At 43.2% G+C, this 23,359-nt stretch overlaps 2 protein-coding genes and 1 long non-coding RNA gene across 3 annotated transcripts in view; 1 reads left to right on the top strand and 2 right to left on the bottom strand.

The window, feature by feature from the left end:
• The first annotated feature begins 941 nt into the window (after positions 1 to 941).
• LOC145652382 (uncharacterized) lies at positions 942 to 1,897 on the top strand. Its single transcript, XR_014118605.1, has 3 exons — positions 942 to 1,075; positions 1,233 to 1,317; positions 1,536 to 1,897. It is a non-coding gene; the product is annotated as an uncharacterized LOC145652382 (long non-coding RNA).
• Positions 1,898 to 6,489: 4,592 nt separating this feature from the next.
• On the bottom strand, positions 6,490 to 16,236 carry inpp5kb (inositol polyphosphate-5-phosphatase Kb). Its single transcript, XM_035535769.2, has 14 exons — positions 15,822 to 16,236; positions 14,952 to 15,005; positions 12,215 to 12,313; positions 11,986 to 12,094; positions 11,393 to 11,509; positions 11,007 to 11,182; positions 10,821 to 10,932; positions 10,394 to 10,503; positions 10,215 to 10,241; positions 8,734 to 8,953; positions 8,329 to 8,466; positions 8,122 to 8,205; positions 7,898 to 8,002; positions 6,490 to 7,666 (listed from the first exon to the last, which is right to left on the bottom strand). Exons 1-14 carry the CDS (start codon positions 15,989 to 15,991, stop codon positions 7,637 to 7,639), a joined length of 1,551 nt encoding a protein of 516 aa, XP_035391662.2. The 5' UTR covers positions 15,992 to 16,236; the 3' UTR covers positions 6,490 to 7,636.
• Positions 16,237 to 18,177: 1,941 nt separating this feature from the next.
• pitpnab (phosphatidylinositol transfer protein, alpha b) overlaps positions 18,178 to 23,359 on the bottom strand; it is a 26,116-nt gene continuing 20,934 nt past the window's right edge. The window contains exons 8-11 of the mRNA XM_035535988.2: positions 22,420 to 22,497; positions 22,223 to 22,333; positions 21,769 to 21,891; positions 18,178 to 21,380 (exon numbers count right to left, since the gene is read on the bottom strand). Coding sequence (XP_035391881.1) covers positions 21,333 to 21,380; positions 21,769 to 21,891; positions 22,223 to 22,333; positions 22,420 to 22,497 — 360 coding nt within the window. The 3' untranslated portion in view covers positions 18,178 to 21,332. The remainder of the gene's footprint in view (positions 21,381 to 21,768; positions 21,892 to 22,222; positions 22,334 to 22,419; positions 22,498 to 23,359) is intronic.

The following is a 23,359-nucleotide window of genomic DNA, read 5'->3' as shown; positions in this document are numbered from 1 at the left end:
ATGTCAAAACAGATTAGGACTCACATTTTCACCGCAACCTTTCTAATATTTCCTGGCTGACAATGAACATACCATGTTTAAATGGGAATGCCAAGTGAAAAAGAACTTTTTTAAGAGGAGCAATTTCAAACACATTATCCCTAACACAAACCTGAAAATGAGCACTAAAAGTACTGGGAGCCTGAAACAAATTACATACGACATTGGCTTAGGTCAAGTCCGTTCTCCAGTGCTTGACCAGTACTGGCTGGTTCTGTCGGGTGGGAACTGCTGCTGTCCCAGAGCCCAGCCTCACCTTGAGAGTCCAGTCTGGGCCAACCCCCCCCCCCCCCCCCCCCCCCCCCCCGGCTTCGGTACTCTAAATGTCACTGATGCATCAGAAATGGCTCGCCGGTGCCTGTGGAGCTGGCGCTCTGTCATTAGTAGCTGATGAGTCCGCTGAAGCACGCTTATGCAAAGAATCAATGAGCTTGTTAATGCCACTTTGGCTTAAGGTGCCTTTTTAACAGATCTGGCTAATCGCTGCAGGCATTTTAATTGAGCGAGCTATGTGAGTGTAACTCCGACTACAATGGTCTGTCAAAGGCATCCATTCTAACATCCTAGAACATCTCCTGTCCCATTCTCAGCTGGCTAATGGATTCATTATGTCATGTCAGAAAATGAGGTGCAGCTTTTTACAAATAGCTTTCTCACTCTGCCCGGTATCCTGGAATACTCTACGCTGAACATATTTGAATGGTTTCCATGCTGCTGGTGCGTGGATTTGATCGCAAAGTCCTTGGCCTCTGTGGATTTGGTTGTAAAGTGGCTCACATTTACAGGCTTATATCTTCGTTCTATTTTAGAAGCCATCTCTATCTCAAAAAATAGGCCTGCACTGCAAGGGGCGCTGGTTGGGGTGTATTTCCATAACCAGGGTATTGTGTTTTAATGTGCCTAGTGTAGCACCATGTTTGGCGTTACGTGAAGAAAAGGTCTCTACGCAGAACCCCGCTCCACCCTGAAGACGGCCATGGGTCATATTTCCAAGCTACACGAGTGACATCTACTGGTTCATCGTGGAAGTGCAGCTGTAAGTTTCTTGTGTGCGTAGGGGTGAAGACGGTCCAGTTAAGATTACTTTCACCCACTTGCGAATCAGCCCCTGTTTCATAATGATCTATGGTGTAAGCACATCATCCAGCTCCCTCCAGCAGTGTTATCACTTTAGTGTCACTGTCTCTTTCCAGCAGGTCCAGATTTGAATGCTTGGGCACATGTTTGGGTTAAGCACCAATGAAGAGTATATTCTGCAGTGAATGCTTGAAGAGAAAGGTATGTCTTTTTTTCAATAGTCTCTCTATCTCTGTCTGTCTCTCTCTCTCTCTCTCTCTCTCTCACACACACACACACACACACACACACACACACCGCACACACACCGCACACACACACACAAACATTCATTCCTTTTAATCTAACCCTGTGGTCAGATGTTTCCATAGTAACCTTGTGAAGTTGCCTTTGCTGGAGCTGTGATTGTGTCTTGCCAGGGTCGGAAGCCTGGGTGAAATGGTTCACCGGCGTGGGCTGCCAGGGCGAAGCTCCTGGGCTCAGGCCTGGTTAATAAACTCTTCCAGCGGCTCCCTGAGGAAATCAGCCTCCACCTGCTGCACAGAAGTGCCTCCTCCCTCTGTCTCTCCACACACACTCTGGGCTATTCAGGACACATTTGGACTCATACATTCATTTTGCCCTCAAAGAGAAATGTCAGTGGCCCAGTGTAGCCTGCAGATCAGCCCTCGGCCTCCAGGAGACCGCCGCTGGTGCGGCACCCCCTGGTGCGGCACCCCCTGGTGTCGCCCCACTGCCATGACACCTCGGTACACTGCAGTACCTGTAAGCAGACCGCTTTACAGATGAAGATGACCTTTTTAATTTATTTATCTTATAAGTAATTTAATGCAATTCGGGGGTGAAGCTGATGCTGTGTTCCTTAAAATCAAGCCGCCCTCTCAAATCTGGTCAAGGTCCACTCAAATCTGACAATTGCACTGGCTTCTCCAACACCTCTAATGTCCACACTAAAATAATAAAGAATAAAATACTGGAACAAAGAACCCAGCGTCTGTATTTGTTTTAGAATTGTTTTATTCAGCGTATATGTATGCAGTTGGGGAGTGCAGTAATAGCTCTCCTCTGGTTTTGCTTGGTGCATCAGTTCACTATCATGTTTCTGCACAGACTATTCATTAGGGATGTCTGTTTGCTCCATAACCTTGGGTCTGCAAACAGCCACAGGTGGCAGCAGATTTAGCGTGGCATTGAAGCAGGGTGAGCAAATTGACCAGTGGGTGTGGGGGTCGATGAGGGGGTCAAGGCTTAATTACAGCTTAGAATGACTCGTTGAGCTGAATGAAGTTATGCTTAATAGAGTTTTCTGGGCTTCACCTCCCCCTATGCTTGTACACTAACATTGCCATTTGACACACACACAAACCCAAACAAGAAGCACAAAATCCCACATTATCTCCCAAGCCATAAGCACATTTAATACTTCACTCACAAATTGGAAGTCTAAATCCCTCCTTACTGTACACAACGGTATACATTCATTTTATAACCAGGTGTATCATCTCAGCTGTCAGTCAGCAGGTCTGGTTTTGGTGTTCAGAGTTCTGGAAATTGCTGCAGTTGAATGTACATGTTTAACAGGAATATTGGACACCAAACATAATACGGAGCCAATATGATTCTCTCTCACTCTCTGTTTATTTATATTCCATACAGAACAGCTCTTGTTCTGGCCACGAAAACCTTGATTACAGCTGGTAAACGCAGCAGCCTGTGAATAGAACCCAGCTGAACTCGCTGCTATCTGCACTCTTTTAAACCAGGCAGTAGTGCATAAAGTAGTGTGGCCATTGATTTTTTCCAATGCAACTTCCATACTCCCCAAGAGCCAAAACAAGAAGAGGTTTTACCACCACTGTTTACAAGCACAGACCATGAACTGTTAAAAGCCTTAAAATATAGTTCTTTCCGTCACTGTCTGTTCTGAGCTTTGCCTCTGAATCTGATGGGGCCGGCGTTTCCTAGCTACTTCCCTCTGCTTTTTGTCATTTTAAAAGCAAAAGTTGCACTTTTTTGGACCTGAAAGCATCTGTGATTGTTGTTTTGTACTTTTACAAAAAGGACTCCATGTTGTGTACCATGGAAAACTCAGATCTTTGACCATAATCGCCTACCCACTCCTCCTCCAATCTGCGATACACACAGTCACTCAGGAACAGAGGGGCACTTTCAGATCCCATCCCACCATTAAAAATGTCGGTTCTGAGGATAAACACCATGTGTTTTGGTAGAAATTGCTCCAACCCTTATCAGGTGACGTTATGCATTTGGATGTGTTGCACATTTTCAACCTTGCAAATGAGCCTGATTAATTCAGTACCTCCAGCTTTTTTCCTTTCAAGCTTACCTTACCTTCTTACTTACCAGCTCCTCTTCCTTCTCTCTCTGACTCTCTCACTTCACTTCTCTCACTCTCAAACACCTTTACCTCACTATAGAGTTGTTTAAATACCTTGAGTCCATAAGCATGATTCAATGCTCCATTAACAATTTTTTCCATTATGAGGTGACATCAGGGTCCAATCAGGTCCTTTTAGTGCGTAAGGCTTTAGGGTCCTTGTGAAAAATGAGTGTGCTCCCCTGAAAAGCAGAACTGCGCTGGAAGCCTCTGCCAAGCAGTAATGGTGACAGAATGGGAATACCTCCCACTTAATCATCCTAATGGCCAATTATTTTTTTTTCTCTAATTAATTTAATTGCATCTCTCCAACATCATCTATTGCAACACTTTAGCTTCAACCAAGCACTTTGCTCAAGTCCTTGGACTCAAACGGTGGTGTTTATCAGCCCTACTGTCAACTATGCCCTTATTCCATTTATATTACAGTACAATTCACAAAGGTATGTATGGGATGGCTGGGAATCACATTTAAGCATTTGTGTATCCTGTGAACCTGTTTAAGGAAAATAAGACAGCTCTTTGTTCACAAGTTTTTGTCTTTATTTTTTTCCAATCTTGTCTGATTTGGTTGTATTGGGCTCGGCACTGTTTAGATTTGTGCAATCCACTGTATCAGAGCTGTTGACAGTGAGACTGGCAGGTAAATGCGTGTTTGTGTGCAACTTTTCTTCAGCTACACAGGATCTTTTATTGTCACAAAATCGAACGTAGTTCTAACGTGTTTATGAGACACGGTGGAGGTCACACGGTGCGCAGGAGCTGGGATACGTGGGGGACAGGTGAAAGACTGGCTACTGATTAATAATGAAGGACCTATTGTTTACCGCAGCCGCGTGTGCTACATGGCCAGCAGCGTCAGTGCTCTGGGGAATGCAGGAATGGCACGGCGCTTTGAGCCCGTTGCTGCGGGCTGGCTGCCGGCCGGGCCGCACGCACAGGCTTCTGGCGCCGAATTCGCGCTCTCCTCTCGCTACTGCAAGCGCTAAGGAGTGCAGCAGGCACCTCGGGCTGATTTATGGCTGTAATTATGCATTAAACTGCTTCCTGTTAGTGTAACACACAACATCTCCACCACTCGCAGCGTGCACGTGCACGAGCACACGTGCACGTGCATGAAAGGACAAGTGCTGAGTCATGCCCCATCTCGGAACAGCGCTGTCTCATACCCACACACATCACCATGGTTATGAACCTCACCATTCTTTCTCTCATGGTGCGCATCCCACACAGCACAACCTACCAAAAAGGGTTTTTTGTTTGTTTGTGTGTTTTTGGGTTTTGTTTTTGTATTCTACCTCACTACATATTGTATTCTATCCCTGTGAAGAAGCCGTAGGAGGACTGTAAAAATTGTAAAACCATGGTTGAGGGTTTTCTGCAGTAATGTACAGGGTTTTGTTATTGTGCGCACTCACTCCTACTTGCTTACCTCCAGCCAAGGACAGAAATAGGTGTGGTTTAATGCATGTTAATACATTTAACTCCAAATTATAACAGACGTGTTAGAAAGAGTAAATTCCATTGCATAGCTTAGCATAGGTCATGAGACTATGCATAATCAACTTTATAAAGTTCCTTAATGCTAAAGCATCCAACTTTGTCAGAGGTTTAACATTCAGTTTGGTTAACCTAATAAAGACGCATAGCAGATTACAGGGAATAGGTGTTACTCCTTCAGTTTGGTTAATGAGTACTTATGCATTTACATTATGTAATACTATCTAAAGAGCTGAGCTTCATATGAGTTCAAGGTAGCACAAGATGTATTAATATAACAGAAGCCAATCAGTTACACATTACAACTGGATAGATGAGGTGATGAGGCAATACAAATCATATTGTAAATAACAGAAATGCAATATAGAAAATGCTACCCTGAATGTTAGCTATAAATGTAAGGGAGAAGAAGAAATGGGGAGAGAGAGAGAGAGAGAGAGAGAGAGAGAGAGAGAGAGAGAGAGAGAGAGAGAGAGAGAGAGAGAAAGACAGCAAGCCCAAGGGAGCGATTTCTTCACAGCTAACTCCTTAGTCCACCATCCCTGAGCCAGCTCCACTCTCAGCTCCACTCCAACTCCCCTCCAAAAACCCTCCACCCCATCAGGCCCAGACTTCCTTCAGTTTTATCCTGACCATGAACAGAGTTTGCCATCACTGACCAATCAAAACATTCGTATCAGCCCACCGCAGCAAACAGTGACAGAAACATGGAATTAGTAGGGCACTGATTTACTGTTCTAAATAACTGTCATGGTGAGGCAGGGCTGAAGTGATGCAACCACCCTTATCTCTGTGAGAGACCACAAATGCACAACAGCAGTGGGCCCAGATGGGAACAGGACTTCATAGACCAGATGTGGTCTACAGCAGCAGTCGCACTGCAATTGATGTGGGTCTCCAGCGATTGTCAATGTCATGTTTAATTTCTGCTCTGTAAGCTTTCAAACATTCCTACATGTCCACCAGTGATGTAATGTTCGGGGGCATTGCCAAGTTTCCTCCTCAACATTAGTATCTGCCAATTCCCACCTGCATATAGCACTGTTATGGCTGTGGAGAAATGTAGTGGGTTTTATGTTCTCCCCTCTGTTGCCTACATAATCAGTTCCAACTAAATCACATAAAGCTGTTCCTTCAAGACAGAGGTCTTGAAATCTGTTATGTGTGGATGTCGATTTTAATTCCAAATAGGAAGCTTAAAGATCATTTTTGATAGCAGAGCTTGTTCAAGGTATCATTCAAGTAGCACCACTGCCACCTGCAGGGAGTAATATGCAGTTGCAGCCCTAAAATCTCAGGCTCCCGTTAGCTTTAAAAAGAACATCTGCTTTGTGTCTTTGGCCAAAACACACATCTGCACATAAATAACATTTGGTCAAATACTTACTTCTTAGGGTGAGCAATTTCTTCCTAAGACCAAGACAATCATATTCATATTAATCAACAGTGCACAAGACAGTACACAAAAGCCTAGATTTCATTCTTGCACTGTTTACTGAGAGAATATTTAGGAGGCAACATTTTGTTTTTCATAGAAAATGGTTGGGATACATCAGGCACTCTGATGTCTGGTTGGTGGAGAGTAGACAGAATTATCGCTGCAGTTGGCCATGTTAGATGTTTGTGTGTTTTCTGAAGCAGTGTGAAGTGTTTGCACTACAGACAGCAGTCAGACACACACACACTGATCTGCATTTCATTGATCCTGATGAGGAGCACTTGCACACAGTCATGGATTCAGACCCTAAAGAACGAGGTTGGCTATTCAATGTGCCGCAGTAGTTTGGACCTCACGAGTGTGGCACACAGATGTCTGCTCAACGTTTGGGGAGTGCTTTTTGCTCGAGTATCCACACTCAGCAACAAGCCTAATTCTAACTTTGCCTAATTAAATCTTGATGTGCACTGATTGACTCTAATCATATAGCCCAATTTCTGGTAAAAGGTTTCCGTTATGTTCCTGGGACAGTCCGGTTTTCTCAGATGAATCTGTGATTCCGTTAATCAACCCCTCTTCTCCTTCTTAATGTACTGTTTCCATCAATACACTTTTTTTTTTCCCAATTTGCCCTCAGCCAGCCTCCATGCAGCAGGAATAATACAACCTAATGACTTAATTTAGTTTCTGTAAACTGTCCTGACAGACCCATGGCTGCTGAACTATTATTAGCAAGAGTGTTCTACAAACTGACAGTGTGAATATGTGTGTGGGGGGGGGGGGTGCATGCATGCGTGTGTGATGCAGGGTGTATATGTATGTGCGTGGAGGGGAGGGTTGATTTAATAGGTTAGTTTTAGTAAACCAGTGTTTCCTAGTCCTGATCCTAAAGAATCCTGCTATAACACATCCATTTCAAAGTTGACTTGGTAATTGGCCTACAAGGTTATTTAGGTGTGCTGGGTGCAAAGAACACTTTAAAATGTGTACTGCAAGGCCCCTCCAGGTCCAGGACTGTGAAAGTCTGCAGTAAACCACACACACAAGTCCTGCTGTAAACCACACACACAAGCCCTGCCTAATGGCGCTCTGCTGGCTGGAGAGGATGGCAGAGATGACAGTTCAGTAGGTCTCAGAGACAGCAGTTACATGGCAGGTCCATTCATGTTTTCAGGCACCAGACCCTACAGAAGAGCCAGTTTAGACTCCATTATCTGAAACATGAGAATCAAAGCAATGGGCTATTGTTGCATAGTAAACACCAGATGATGTTTGTGTACAATAGTAAACAAAAATGATGACAAGTCTGGGTCAGGTATTCCCACAGATTTCTGAATTGAGCATGCGGGTTCAGACACACTCTTCTTTTTGTGCTTAGTGTGTATGATTGTGAGAGTGGGTGTGGGTGAGGGTGTAGGTGTGTGTTTGTTTATGATGGAGCCTACCTGAAACGCAGGGCTAAGGCCCACAAGGGACTGCGTGTTTCTGCAGTAGTAGCCCAGAATGTAATCCCCAGACTGCAGCAGGGGATCATCCACTTTCATGCTCAGCTAGAAGGGGCAGCAGACACATTTAGAATGCTCAAGCAATGCACACAGGCACTGACTACCAACAAGCATCTAAACACAACATCCCTTTTATATGCAGCTAACATAATATCAGTATGTACCTGAACAACCTCATCAACTGCAGCGACTTCAGACTCCTTGACCCAGACAAACGCAATGTAATCGGAGGAACTCTTGAAGTCAGTCTACACACAGGGAAGCATGAAACACTAAATAGCTAAACTGCCTAGGCACTTTTTTTCTTTTTTGTAATCCCAAGTGTGTGTGTGTGTGTGTGTGTGTGTGTGTGTGTGTCATTTTTGTTTCACCTTGTAGAGGCCAATCCAGTCATAGGTGGAGGCATCAAAGTTCTCCAGTATGGTGTAGGTGAGTGCTGCATGCTCATTAGCACACCACTGGCCCTTAGCGATCACACACACCAGTGCCGTTTCCACCTTCTTCCACAGCTGTGAGATAGAGAGAGAAAACACACATCCCAACCCACCAGCTCTGCTGCTTTTGGACATTCAGGACACAAAATATGGAAAATAATTGCATTGGTACTTATAATAAACGTTTTTATCCCCAAAGATTTTATCTTGTAATCTTGAAAAAATATACACCATTTTACGTAATTTTTATGGAAAGTGCATCTATGAGAAAACTGACGGCTAATGTGTAAAGAGTCTTTCAAGCAGCATAATGACATCAGAGTTCACATCACCAGTGCTAACCTCCAGGTTAAATGTGCTGATTACAGGTTTGTGGGCGCTGACTCCATAGGACACGTCACAGGTGTACAAGTCCTGGGTCACCTTCAAGGGGAAGTGTGAGTCATCTGTCAACGATGCCACGGAGCTGCACTCCTCCACCTCGTCCTCCTCCTCCATCAAGCCTTCGGGCTTTGTCCACCACAGGATACGATCTGTCCAAGCTGGCTTCTGCTTCTTGCCACTGGCCGCAACAAGGAGACAGATGTTCCAAACAGTGGCTAAGAAACCCGATGCAGGACATCCAACTCTACACTGTAATCAGACAGCCAGTCACGTCTGACATGTTCCCACATCCTAACCATTCAGATACCCTGGTCTATTCACAGGCACTGAACCCAAGCCTGTCCTTCTCTCTAGTGGTCTGACTATAGTGTAGACCTGTTTTCCATCTAACATATCACAGTCCTCATACGTGTTATTTTACATTTCTGTTTCACACCTGGTGTGAAGTGAAGTGCAGTGTTAGTTACTGTAGTACAGTTAAAATAAGAAAAAAAACAAACAGAGGAATTGAAAGGTGACATGCAGGCAGCTCACATCCCGCAAATGCTTTAAGATCTATGCCTACATTCTTCCTACTTGGACAATATTTGCACGGCAGTAAGTAGAACGCGCAGATTATTCCCATGTGGACGTCTGGCCTTGAACAGAAGAGAAAGGCGTCTACCCTGCAGGCTCATCTGCACACTTTGTTTAAGGACAAAGAGTGCAGGTCATGCCGAGAGTGCACAGTTTTGGCTTTTCGTCTGGAAAACAGATGAATGCACCACAGAAGCACAGGATGGAGTTATGCAATAGAGGGTGAAGGAGCAGAGAGAGCAACAGCTACAGCAGTCGCTTCAACCAGACTTCAACCTCCAACCTCTACCCAAGCTCCAGGACCAGCTACCTTCCCGTGCATGGGGATAGGTCACATACAATCCAGAAAGAAACCTGCTGGAAAAGATACCACCTTGACATTTCAGGAAGCATGAGGAACAATAACTGGCAGAAGACAGGTGAGGATCTCTGGGAAAGTCATCACACTGACAGAGAGGCACTGCACAAGAGCAGGCTGTTGGGTACCAGTGCTAGCCTTTGGTCAGTCCACTGCTCACTAAAGTGCCACTAATGCGCACTTCATGACTCCAATCACAGAAAATGTAGCGGGTGATTATAGGATCCCTAATCTCACCTCAGTAAGCCTCTTAGTAAGATGCAATGCCTTTATGTAGTGTAAACACAAATTCCAGGAAACAAGAGTTTTTTATCCTGCAGGCGGGAACAGCTTGCCATGGCAACAGGCTCAAAGCAAGCATACACTAGGTGTTTGATTTTGTTAGAGCACTGCACGTAAGGGATTGGGGGGAAGAATGTTATTGAGGTCATGGCCCAGTGGTTTTAAGTGAGGGATTTAGCAGGAAACTATGCAGGAGAAGTGTGTATTTTTCGTAAGATCTTACGTAAAGCCAAACCATGTCTTCTGTGGGCTGTGAGAAAAAAGACAGGAGAAGGAAAAATCTTTTGGAGGGAGAACACTGAGTCTATGCCTACACTTCAACACAGCACACATTGAAATGTTGTGTGTTTTGTGTAAGTGTGGATAAGTGTGTGTATAAATAAATAGGGTGAGGGGTTTCACCTTGTGTCATAGGTCTCAGAGTGGAGCTCAAATTTGTATGTCGGTTTGAAATGCAGACATCCTTCCTGAAATTCCTGCAGTAGTGCTTCCTTCTTTTTCATCATCATCAGCTAACACACACACACACACACACACACACACACGCACACACACACACACACACACACACACACACACTGCTAGCACAGAGGAGCAAAAGATAACATTTGCAGATCCAGCATGGGGGAATCCACACAAGCGCAGGCAGAAGAGTGAAGGACACCCATACAAACACATACACGCATACAGCATGGACAATATTTGCACAGCAGTAAGAGGCACATAGAGATTATGTGGCAGCACACTCAACACAGAACATTTACACTTTTGCTTGTGAGTGTGTGACTCTGTTTGTGTGTGTGTGTGTGTGTGTGTGTGTGTGTCTCACTTGGTCTTTGTCCCAAAGCAGGCTGAGGCGGCCACTGCTGATAGCTGACCGCAGGAAGTGCAGGCCGTGGTCAGCAATGCGGAAGTTGAGATCACCGAACCAGAACACCACCCTTACGCACACACAAATGAGACGCTGGCACTGGGAGGAAGTGGAGCATGGGAGAGAATCAGAAACGCCACTGACCTGTGGTTGAGCACGTGCGGCGCGTCGTCAGAGTCGAAGACCTGCGTGTCCAGGAGGTGCTCAAACTCGTCCACCCGCGGCGAGGCGTAGTTCACGTGCGCTGCCAGGTGGCAGTTGAGGAAACAGAGCATGTGACCGTAGAATGATAGCCGTGCTGACACGGCCCCGTTATTCCCCTGCGGAAGCAATACAGCACTTAAACACATCACACCTTCCCCTGCTCTCCCATAAGAGCAATACAAACATAACTTATACCTCTCGGCTGTTTTTTTCCTAGAACAGACAGTTCTTCTAAGCATTGGTAAATACCATTCATGCTGTTTTATTTATTTTAGTAAGCTTTAAAACATAAGGCCAAATGGGGCCAAGAAAGGAGTTTGTGATACCCAATAGCCAAAAAGGCCGGTGCGGGTGTATGTGGTACGGATATCTCGGATAAAGGGGAGATGAGCCTGTTTGGCAAATATAATCAAGAGGAGACCCTGCATCCTCACAGAGGTCACCTGTAAACAACATACACAAGCACACACTAAGAATAGTTTAGCCCATTATGAGGTGTGGCAATCGTAGAACTCTTATCGTAGGCTAATTTCAAAGTCATATCTTTGATACGTGTGTGATTTTTCAGTCCGGCAGTGTGCAGCAGTGTTTGCAGAACGAGGAGAGAACATCCTGGGAACGTAATGCACGTAATCGGGAAATGGGGACACACTGCATGAACCCATCACTGAATACCCCATTTAGGACAGACTGAACAATCATGCCTCAAGCCCTAATTTCAGTACATAAATCTAGTTAAAAAAAAAAAAAAACAAAGCGGCCAGTGTTCTGAGAAACCAGCACCACAAAAAAACAGCACCACAAAACCGCTCATGCATGACCCCCCACCTCTCTCTCTCACCCTCCCTCTGTGTCGCATAACCAAACTACATTTCATCCAGCATATAGGACACACAGCACCCAGCCCAGTGTTATGTACCTTGACGAGGCCATTTGGTGCCAGTGAGTTCATGAAGAGGAGGCTCCACGAATCTTCTGCTATCAGATCAGAGATGTACTTCACTAGAGTGGCTCTCACCTCCTGCAACCTGCAAGAGATATACTGTCTCAAGGAAAATTGCTGGTCATAAATGAAGGGTATAATCAAGAAATATTCGGCATATCAAGAAATCATTCCTTACAAACCATCAAAAATATCAAGCTCGTACCCAATGACATAAAGGTCAGAGTCAGACTCAAGATGCAGCAATGACCTCACATCAGCTGGAGGCTCTGCTGTGCCAACATTCCATGTCACTATGTGAAGCCTGAGAGAGAGAGAGAGAGAGAGAGAGAGAGAGAGAGAGAGAGAGAGCGAAAAAAAATATATATATATATATAGAGAGAGAGAGAGAGGAGAGAGAGAGAGAGAGAGAGAAAGAAAGAAAGAAAGAAAGAAAGAAAGAAAGAAAGAGCGAAAAAAAAAAATATATATATATATAGAGAGAGAGAGTGAGAGAGAGCAGAGAGAGAGAGAGAGAGAGAGAGAGAGCAGAGAGAGAGAGAGAGAGGGGGAGGGAGAGAGAGAGAGACAGACTTGTTTTTAGACAATAATAAGTAAAATCAAAGATAAAGGTCAGATCAAAAATCAGAAAAGGCAAATATTCCAATATTTTGCACATTAATAGAAAAAGAGAAAGTAAAGTATAGTGTGACTACATAAATGCCTGGGACCATGCCTGGGATACCGGCCCAGGGAAACCAAGGAAAAGGAGAGAGAGGATGAGATGAGTGAAAGGATCGTCCACTAACGCCGCTCTGGAGCGGCGGTCCGTGGACTACCGCAGGGCTCCCCCACCACCCCACTGTAGTGCCACCTGCTGAGTTGCCGCCGGACAGGCAGACGGAGGTGAAGGGCAAGGCTGAAGCCACCTGCGTAAGGGCGTGGTCCTTTTTTACAGGTAAGGCAGAGAAAGTGGTTCTGCAGAGATGATGACAGACATGGAGACTGAGGAGCCGAAAGGACCAGAACTAGACGAGCCGGATTTCATCTCAGCACTCAGTTCCACAGAAATACCCACACCATGCGGAGCCGCTCGCACAGAGCTCAGTGTAATCCTTTAAAGACTCAAAATCTGAACAAACACACACAGGAGTGAGGGGCGTGACAATTCTCAGGCTGAGACTCGTCTCCCCTGAGAGCTGTCCGGCTTCTCCTGTTGACTACAAAGCATCTGAGTGTGATCCAGAGAAGGCCGGTCATGTGTGAGTGCCTGGAAATGACACTGATCGCTGTGGGGGATCAGGTCTGCTTACCAGGCTTGGACAAAGCAGCCCAATGGCGTCAGAGGCTAATCCGGTATCTGACAGTGCACTGCTCTAAGAGTGCGAATATCTGCTTCATCTGACACGGTGCCAGAGAAAAAAGCCCCGTATTTTCCTGGAGATATGGACCAAAGGTTAAGTGTGCGAATGCAAGGCTGAAGATAAGGGTCTGAAATAATGCACACTCTCCAGTGCTTTACATCTACACACTGGGACATTAATCCTGTTCCTCTGATGTAGAACTGTTTGATAACACAAACAACTCCCATGATGAATCAGATAAAGATTTGAATACTCCAGCTGAAAGCTAATCCTGCAAAGCTTTATAATGCTTCTCCTGTTTGGGCCAAGCTGCTAAGTACATCCGTACCAAAACTCTCTTTCTCTCTCTCTCTCTCTCTCTCTCTCTCTCTCTCTCTCTCTCTCTCTCTCTCTCTCTCTCTCTCTCTGTCATGTTTCATTGAACTGCCTATACATTAAGACAATCCAAGTCTCCTTCATTCGCAGACTCGTTGATTCATAATGGAATTACTCTGCTAAAGGTATTATTAGAGGTCTGTCTGAACACAATTTCACACAATGCCAACCCCACTTAAAATGATGAGGGTCTATGTCATGGGAATAGCCGTGTGTGTGTATGTGTGTGTGTGTGTGTGTGTGTGTGTGTGTGTGTGTGTGTGTGTGTGTGTGTGTGTGTGTATATATATATATATATATATACAGAGAGAGAGAGAGAAAGAGAGAGAGACAGACAGACAGAAAGAGAGAGAGAGACACAGACAGACAGACAGAAAGAGAGAGAGAGACACAGACAGACAGACAGACCGACAGACAGAGAGATGTAGAGAATCAAGAAGCTGGTCTCAGGGTTTAGCTTAGTCCTGCTCTGACCAACTACGAACCAAGAGGCTGATCTCTGTATTTCACAAGCCACGTCCTTCTTGATATCAAGATTTATTGTTGAATATTTGCCTGTATCTTTCAAAAACATAAAAAATATGATTATTATTAATGTTGTTCAAAATGGTTGGCTGTATTTAAAGTGTTATTTTCCGTTATCATGAATGTATTAAATTGAATTACTTCTTATCATCGAGCATAGCTGAAGTTAAGCATCAGTGCAGTGCACAGGACATCAAAACGGTGACCATTTCTTTGTCTGTAGCGTTAAAGATGATTACATTGCTCTTGGCCAGCCACAACCCAACTGCTTCTCAGCCAGTCTCACAGATGGGTGGCGTCAATGACTGTTTTCAGACCATAAAAGAATAAACATCTGTCATTGTGGCATTGCTAAAACAAAATTTAGCTTGATATATATTTTATTTTATATATTATGTGTTTTATATACACTCTAGTGAGTTGTGTAGACATTTGCATATCTGCTCAATCCTACTACCTTCATTCTCCTGAATGCATGTCATGTTAATCACCTTAGAGGGTGGCAGTAGATAATGTAGAACAAAACACCCCCGATTAGAGAGCTCCATATTTCACTCTGTGAGAGTATGATATCCCTTGCCATCACATTCGCCTGACCCCACGCACATGCTCGATTTCTAACACCATCCCAGCACTCACACATAAAGCCATAATTTATGGATAGTGCTGTTTTACTGGTGTAATGTAGTGTGGTCCAACCTGCATGCATGATGGATTTGTCTGCTTCCAAAAACCCCAGTATTCATCTTCCCACTTAAGGACACACACACACACACACACACACACACACACACACACACACACACCATACAAGACAGCCCAAACACAGGGTTAATCAAACCTAAATCATTTCTCAATTGTCAGTAAGATTATATTCTCAAAAGCTTTTGCATATAATGAAAACGCAGGCAGAGCTGATCACAGTCAAAGGTCATATATTCAGCATGCTAATGCCTCTTAATAATGGCAATGGTTGCCTTAGAAACAGTGGGTTCCAATGGACAGAGTCTCAGAACATTGAGAACGTGCTGCTCATTTTCGTGCTCTTCCCTTTCATTTCTGGTTGACAGGCTTACTAGAAATTAAAATAAAACTATTTGAGTGAAACTCTAACATTTGTTTTTTACCTGTAACAGATACAGCAGAAAATTATCATATGTCGCTAAAAATCACTGGCAAAGTATGCAGTACATAGCTGTAGATAGAGGTTAGATTCTGCTGTTCAGAATAATCAAACTTCATTACCCATGTACATTCCAAATTAATTAATTATATTTTTTGTGCAATTGGTTTATCCGGTTTATTTTCTCGTTTTATTCTTAACATCCCTCAGAGCTGGTGTCTTTTACAACAGCTATGAAAATCCCTTTACTTTATTCCTGCTGTGAACCTATGCACAATTTCCACTGCTGAACATTGAATTACTTTTTGTCGACAAACTCAACTCTTATCGTGATATAGTACAAAAGTGAATTGAATTTGATAGCACTTTCATGTAACGACTTAACAGTGATTAGAAGTGTACAAAGTAGCCTGCTTAAATCATCACAAAAAAAAAACGCGGCCCACCTTTGCCTCTGTGACAGCACGCAGAGATGTACTTGCGTAAAGATTAGGTAGGGGTGTTCCACTCTTCTCCCTGCATGTAAACCTCGCGCTGTGCCAGGAACAACTTTGTCTAGGCGAACAACGTTGTGTGGGCAGCCACGTGATGAGGTCCCTTCAGGAATCTGGGGCATTTCTTCCAGCACCCTGCTATTCCAATCCTATCCCTGTGCCTTAAAGCTCTAACAGAACTTTAATTCTCCTTAAAAATGATTGAAATTTTATGTCCTATCCTTTCGGAAAGAATACTTCGTATAGAAGTATTGTAACAGGTAAATAAGCCTCCATATCTGTATGATAAATGCTTGCTTTGCAAATAGGATATGATTTATCAAGATCTTGGCCATTGAGAAAGCCAAGGATGTCCTTCAAGCCTTTAGAATTAGGATTCCACTATTAAATAAAGATTCTTGTGAAATTGGACTGAATTTCTTAGTTTCCAGTTATACACACCTTTCTAGTTAGGAAATCAGCAATGCATTATTCAATGGAATAATGCTGGATTGCTGACTCAAAGCTTGCTTAACAAATCAGTTCTTTGTTGTTCCTTAGATTTCATTGCAGAAGCTAATGAAGAGCACTTAAATATTTTATTGGTCCTGTAGTATTTCCAGGTTCTAAATGTAGCTAATATAATACAGTGCATAATGGAAATGAACATCATTTCATTATAACTCTCTCCCGATATCACACTCCCAGTTTTGAACTGAGTCCCTTAAACAGGGTTTAGGTTAATCCAGCTCTGACCAAATCCTGATTAGACCCACATTTTTACAGCATTGAAGGAGCTCTGAGTCCCTTTCCCACGTACAGAAGCAGGCTCATCTCCTGCAGGAACCATTGGAGACCTCTCTGTAATGCCTGGATACACAAAGATTTAATAACAAGGGCACAGTCGAGGGCAGAGAAAGAGAGAGAGAGAGAGAGAGAGAGAGAGAGAGAGAGAACACTGGGGAAAGCCATGGTATTTACTGTATTCAGGGTAGATGTGTGGTGTGTGTGTGTGTGTGTGAGAGAGAGAGAGAGCAAGAGAGAGAGAGAAAGAGAGAGAGAGAGAGACCTGTACCAATCACTGGCAGGTTCCTACTCATGGACATTCATCTAATGCAGAAGAACAAAAAATAGTGTGGTTGGACACCTAAGCAGAAGTTGTCAAAATGACACCTGACTTAAGATCGCATTGCCAGAGTCTCTAGGGTACATGGAGAGTCTGATGCTTTTCACCATTTAACATGGCCTAGAACTGCCTACTATTGCAGGAAAAGGAAAATCGACTGATACGCCAAATGGCCAATCACGAGCCTGCCATTTTGGCATGACATATACAAAGAGGCAACCTTGAAAACACACAACATTCACAATGCCTTGGGAAACACAGATTGCCAGTCCAATAAGGCGATCACAGTAAACGTCAGTCTGTAGCAAGTCTCTCCACTTTTTAGGTTTTTCACTTGTGCTTCCATAATTGACATTGACATTATGGGCGACACAACCAGCAAAACCTGGGAAACCTTCACAGAGAGTTCACTGTGGTTGATATATATGGTTTTTCACATAGCAAACAAGCAAGGATGTCTATCTTAGTTAGTACTAATTGCTTTAAGCACAACACTTGAATTACTTTTTAATGATAAGATACTGTGGACTTCCCAAACTGTTTTCAGTTCCACTGATCTATCTTGCTCTGAAAGGCTCATTTTACCTCACTATGTGCAATTGTTTGTTAAAGTCGAACTTAACCCGAACAACAAAACTTGATTCACATCAAATCAGTGCAGAATGATGCAAGGAATTGTATATACGTGGAAGTACGGATAGCCAATCAGAATGCAACTGGCAGAATTCTGACAGTGTGACCAGGTGCTTAAATATGGATGTGGATGCGTGTGGTAGCATGTTTAAATTACACCTCCACCGTTACAGCATATCAATACTATTAATTAGTTGATATACAGAGTATAAATGTGCAATGCACTGCTACTCTGTACTTAATTTGCACTGATACTCTGGTTTCCATTATGTAAGTACAGTGTATCAATGCATTGTTACACATTGTTACTTAATATATTCCACCATAATAAATAGCAAATTTACCATTATGAATTGGTGTAATGTAGTATTACCACGTAAATCACTGATTTTTTATTGCCTGTCACCGCCCCACCCCTGGTAGAGTTAAAGTGAAAAGGCATGTTTTTTCTTCCTTGAACTTGCTTACCTTTACAAATAGTGGCAACAGTTCTGGAGGTTTAAAAGTCTGAAATAAATGTGAAACATTAAACCATCAGCTCTGGGCTAAAATAAAAAAGACCAGCCAAACTTCTTTTAACAGATTTATTTTTTTCACATCTCCAATGTGGTTGTATTGGAAGATAAAATGACAAAAGGCACAAATTCACAGTAAAAGAAATAAAAACAAATGACAAGGAAGGAAGTGACATCAAACAAAAACATTTAAAAATGAACTGTTTCTAGTTCTGGACTACTCGATTCATAAACCCGACAACAAAAAGTGGACTCTAATAACAATCTAATAGCTCTGAGAAAGTCTCTGTGCCAAGAACCGCTTCATGTTTCGGCAAGTAATCAGTTCATTCAACCTTCTGCTCTTCTGCCATCTGTTACTCGAGCTCCTGATTTTTGATTTTTGATTTTTTTAAACAAATGCTCCAGAAAGAAGCTGCCTTTCCCCGCTGTTCCAGCACCAGCTTGTCCTGCATGAACCTTTCCTTTCACTACAAAAAAAGACAGTGGCGAAGCTGTTCTCAGACCAGTAAAAAATGGCAACTCCTCCCGCAGCCATTAAAAGCCTTTGCATTGCTGCTCGGCGCGTGAGCCGCTGTTAAAAGGAAGAGACCAGTACAGCTCAGAGACAGACAACATACCGCAGATACGACGACAACTGAACAAAAATATACTTAGACACTATCCTGCCAAAGAGGAAGAGCCAGGGGCATGGGGCCAGGCCTGCTGTGGAGCGGGAGGAGTTTTCTGAGGGGACTTAATAGTCATGATGTCTACTCATTCTTTTCATGCTGTTTTTGTTGTTGTTTTTGTTGTTGTTGTTGTTTTTTTCCTCCAGAATAGATCAGGATATTCTTTTCTCGGCTATCCATTGTGACATCAATAGGATACTACACCACTATTACTAATATTACTACTAGTATTGCAATGTAAACTGCTGTCTCACTGTGTTTACTGCTATTCTGACAGGTATTAATAGAGGCTGAGTAGGAGTTCCAGAGAGAGTAGCTCATTCTGGACTCCAGGGGACAGTCATGTGCTAACAGTTTGGCAGGATAGTCTGACCTATATATTTTATATATATATTAATATATATATATATATATTTATATATATTTGTGTGTGTTCATCTACATATATTTATATCTATGTACAATTCAACGCATACATCCATACATCTGGATTCCCAGTTCCGACACGGTAGTGGAGTATTGCTGATGGGTTTGCACAGCGGGGAATGATGTAAAGTTGGATGTAAAGTTCAGCTGGTCCACCACATGTCCATACCAGTGGCCCACAGCCAGCGCAGACAGGAGCACATCCGTAACGCACACGCGAACACTGATAACGCCACTCCAGATGCACAGTCACGCACACATCGTGGTATACACAGAAAAGCCAGTCAGATGCTCCCATTCCAGCTAGTCCTTATTCCCCAAACGTGGTCTACACAGACTCACTGGGAGCAGGACGGCAGACGGCACAAGCGCAGACCGGTGCTCGCGCTTAGAAGATTTCTGAGGACTGCTGGGTTCACCAACACACATGGATAAGTTTCAGTACTTAGAGAGAGAGATAAGAGGGGAACCGAGAAGGCATTATTGCTACGAGCAGGGTAAAAGTTTGCTTTGTCTGTTAGAAGTCCGAAAACAGGAGGGAGAGCTGGACACCTAGGACAGCTCTGAGGAGGGTTTATTGCCCGCGGAGAGCTCCATGATGGGCAGCAGGAGGAAACGGGAACAGGATGAAAAAGAAGGAAATGAAAACATCAGATAGTTTATTCTGTGCTCTCTTAAACTGTCTGGCTTACTCTGCTGATTTGCGAAAGTCTTTCGAATATGACGCCTCACTCAAATGGTGAGACAGACACACACACACACACACACATATACAGAGATACACCTACATGTATTTTACTAATTCCACCATCTGAGTAAAGGACTGGGGGCTATGCAGCCAAGAAATCTCTTCAGGCCTCTGGAGAGGCACCACACTCACCAGAGTAAGCACAGGCAGAAACATGAAGGAGATTTCATCATGAAAACCAAGAACTTCATGGGGGCAACTAAGCAGTGGTCAAAAAGTCCTACGCCATTAGCACAGGCTAGAAAAATATCAAAACAATCAAATAAAAAATACCACATACTCAAGTCTGTTGATGGAGGACTTGTTGGTGACCTTGTATGGAGTTCTGCAGCTAAGGAAGGCACAGACCAGTAATTGCAGTTTTTCTGTTCAGTTTCTTGACAGATAACCACCATCTTATAATGTAGTCGGATGCCCTGATTAGTCCTCTGAATAACTCTAGCTGACAGCTGACAGCCCAGTTGAGGTCCATGTTTCAAATGAGCGCTTACCTCAATGTGGAAATGTTTCAGAAATCAAATGAAAATATCAAGTGACAATTTAAATTAAAAAGTCCCAATAATAATAACAATTACAACAAGTTCAAAACATAACACTCAGGAGAGTCAGCTTGGTCCGCAAAACAGACATTTAAGAGTGAACATAACCACTGAAAATATTGTTTACATGGATTTCCCAACAACTCGCCTTCCAGTACATACAGAATATATACAAAAACATCTTTGATTTTACATAGAAATCATGTAAATAAGTGCTTTCTGTAGTCGGTATTTTAGCCTTTGACATAGCTGAAGACCTACGTGGCTGCTACAGGTCTCCCTGGGTCAGTTTTAGTTGATGCAGTGAGGGAATGTTTCATGGACCTTTGATAATCTTTCTTCTGTACCTTGTGATTTGCTGCCAGTCTAACCAGAGCAGGTGAAGGGCATTTAGAGTGAGCTGTAGTAGACAGGTTAGGAAGAGGGTCTGGGATAAGTTTTAAGGGATGTTTCTCCTATTTGTTTGAAGAGTGATTTCGCTGGTGTCAAGTAATATAGAGCTGAGGGGGAAAGAGAGAAAGAGAGAGAGAGAGAGAGAGAGAGAGAGAGATTGTAAAACATGGACTATAGTCTTAAAAAAATTGAGGAGGTAAAAGACAGAATGAAGGATTTAAAAAGTTTTTCAGAATTATATAATATGAGGCCTGTAATTATGTACTGTAATGTACTGAGGCCTGTAATCAAGCCATTTATGATGTATAGTTCAGGGACCTTTTTTCTCCTAATGAGTCTAATGAGTCTATAGTTTCACACTTCGGCAATGCAGCCGACACCTCCGTTACACACCAACACAAATAGCAGAACCCTCCATCTCTACAAAGGTGTTTCAGTCATCCAGAGCCACCATGCCTTTTACAGGGTCCTTCACTCGCATCTGAGAGAGACAGAGAGAGAGAGAGAGAGAGAGAGAAAGAAGTCATGCACGACTGCCATATCATCATCCAGTGGTGATCATAAGTAGAGTGTTGGGCCAGGCTTCTGCTCAGCTTCTACCTTTGTTCTCAGGCTCTGGAGCTCACTATCAACTACACTCAATTATTCAGCAGCACTTGCTGCAGTTTTGTGTGCAGGAAGGTGGTGTGGCTGAATAAACCTCTACAATATCAAACTTCACAGTAAACAGTCACCTTGCTCATGCCATGTGTTTGGCCCACAATAGCAAAATAACACTAATCAATAATCAATAATCAATCCATAAAAATAAACAGAAGGCAGAGCTGTGGTGTGGTGTGTGCTCTCTCTCTCTCTCTTTTTTATTTTACCTCATCCAGCTCCTTCCTGGTCTGCTCCTCCATCCTACGGATGTCTTCCATGGTCAGTTCAATCCAGTTATCAATCCAGCAGAAAAGCTGTCGGTGGAAATTAGTGAACAAGCGCTTCTCTTGCTGTTGGTTAGAGAACAGATAGATAGATAGATAGATAGATAGATAGATAGATAGATAGATAGATAGATAGATAGATAGATAGATAGATAGATAGATAGATAGATAGATAGATAGATAGATAGATAGATAGATAGATAGATAGATAGATAGATAGATATTGTCAATACATTTATTGTATGGAAAATGCATTAATGGGAAGAACTTTGCCATTGACTGTATTTCTTAAGCAGTTTCACACAATGCCCAAAAGAGGGCGCACAGGTTTCTTTCTTGTGTTTCACTTAATACAATCACAATTATTCATAGAGAATTATAATACATGGACACTCACCTTCTGAATGAAGTTTTCAACTTTGTTTTGAAGTCCCCACCACTTAAACTTAACTGTAACCAGCTTGTAGGCACACATGTGTGGGCAATCTTTCCTTTTAGATAGTTCTTTCTGCAAAGACACACACACACAGTGTTTAAACGCACTCTTTAACATGTCATAATATCAGTGTGGCGATTAGACAGTATGCTGTTTACCTTCCAGTCAGCTCCTAAGGGCCCTCGGCCAGTCTTGACAGATTTGTACTTGGCAGGGTCTTCGTCCGGTTTGTAGTCCTACAGGGGGCAGCACACAATACCTCAGTCACGCTTTAACTGAACCAATTCTGCTGCAAAATGAATCATAGGTGGTAAATGCCACAGCAAACATGCTTGAGGGCTTCAGTCGTAGCTGCTGCTCAAAGTCCATTGCTCTGGTTCCTAGTCGTGGGACCCACGGTGAACTGAACATCTTTCTGCTCGTTGTGCTGATACACCAGGTGGGACTTGCTGAGAGATTATTAAGACTAATCTATGTGCTGAGGCAGGGTTGCCAGAACAAGGAAAGGTGCAAAGTATGCAATGCAGGGGACTGAGAACTGCTGCTCTAAAAATGCCACTTTATTGCATGTATTAGCACAATTAAGTCAACATTGATTTATTCTGTATACAAAAAAAAAACTGCTGGAGTGTACAGCAAAAAAAAAGCGGTTATCTTTGCAAACTACAAACGTTACAGAAATAAACTTGGAGGAGGAAAAAACACACATTAAAGTCGGTGTAAATTTGGGCTCGTTGTTTGAAAGCATTTTCATTTTTCTCCACCTGCATTTCCACTGTGGGCAGCTGTGGCACTATAAGACCTTAGCAGCTCTGACGTAAAGCATTTCTCTTTCTTTTAATGCAGCCAAGGGGATAATTCTGCTGCCACACAAAACCTCCATATTGGTAAAAACAAACTTTTCAGGAAAGGAAAAGAAAACATCGATTATTTAATTTAAAAATACTTTCCATCTTATCACAAGACTCCATGCAGTTAAGATGCTTCCGAGACATGTAACGTGTTACAGAATGCACGATGGAGGCCTCAGTAGGAGCCGTCGGCCTGTGTCATATGCCGACGAGAAGCAGAGACAGGATATTACCTTGCAAGCACAGC

This window comes from Electrophorus electricus, chromosome 19 (genome assembly GCF_041902795.1).
Source record: "Electrophorus electricus isolate QZ-2024a chromosome 19, ASM4190279v1, whole genome shotgun sequence".
Classification (NCBI taxonomy): Eukaryota; Metazoa; Chordata; class Actinopteri; order Gymnotiformes; family Gymnotidae; genus Electrophorus; species Electrophorus electricus.
The sequence above is the reverse complement of the archived record's forward strand: the minus strand, read 5'-3'. Positions and strand labels throughout refer to the sequence as shown.

Excerpts from the sequence above, each read along its gene's own strand:
- inpp5kb (XM_035535769.2), bottom strand. The coding sequence starts at position 15,991 with ATGCCCCAGATTCCTGAAGGGACCTCATCACGTGGCTGCCCACACAAC. Across the intron at positions 11,510-11,985 it reads CACCAAATGGCCTCGTCAAG|GTGACCTCTGTGAGGATGCA; the intron begins GTACATAACACT and ends TGTTGTTTACAG. Across the intron at positions 8,954-10,214 it reads AAGACATGGTTTGGCTTTAC|TGGCAAGAAGCAGAAGCCAG; the intron begins GTAAGATCTTAC and ends TGTTGCGGCCAG.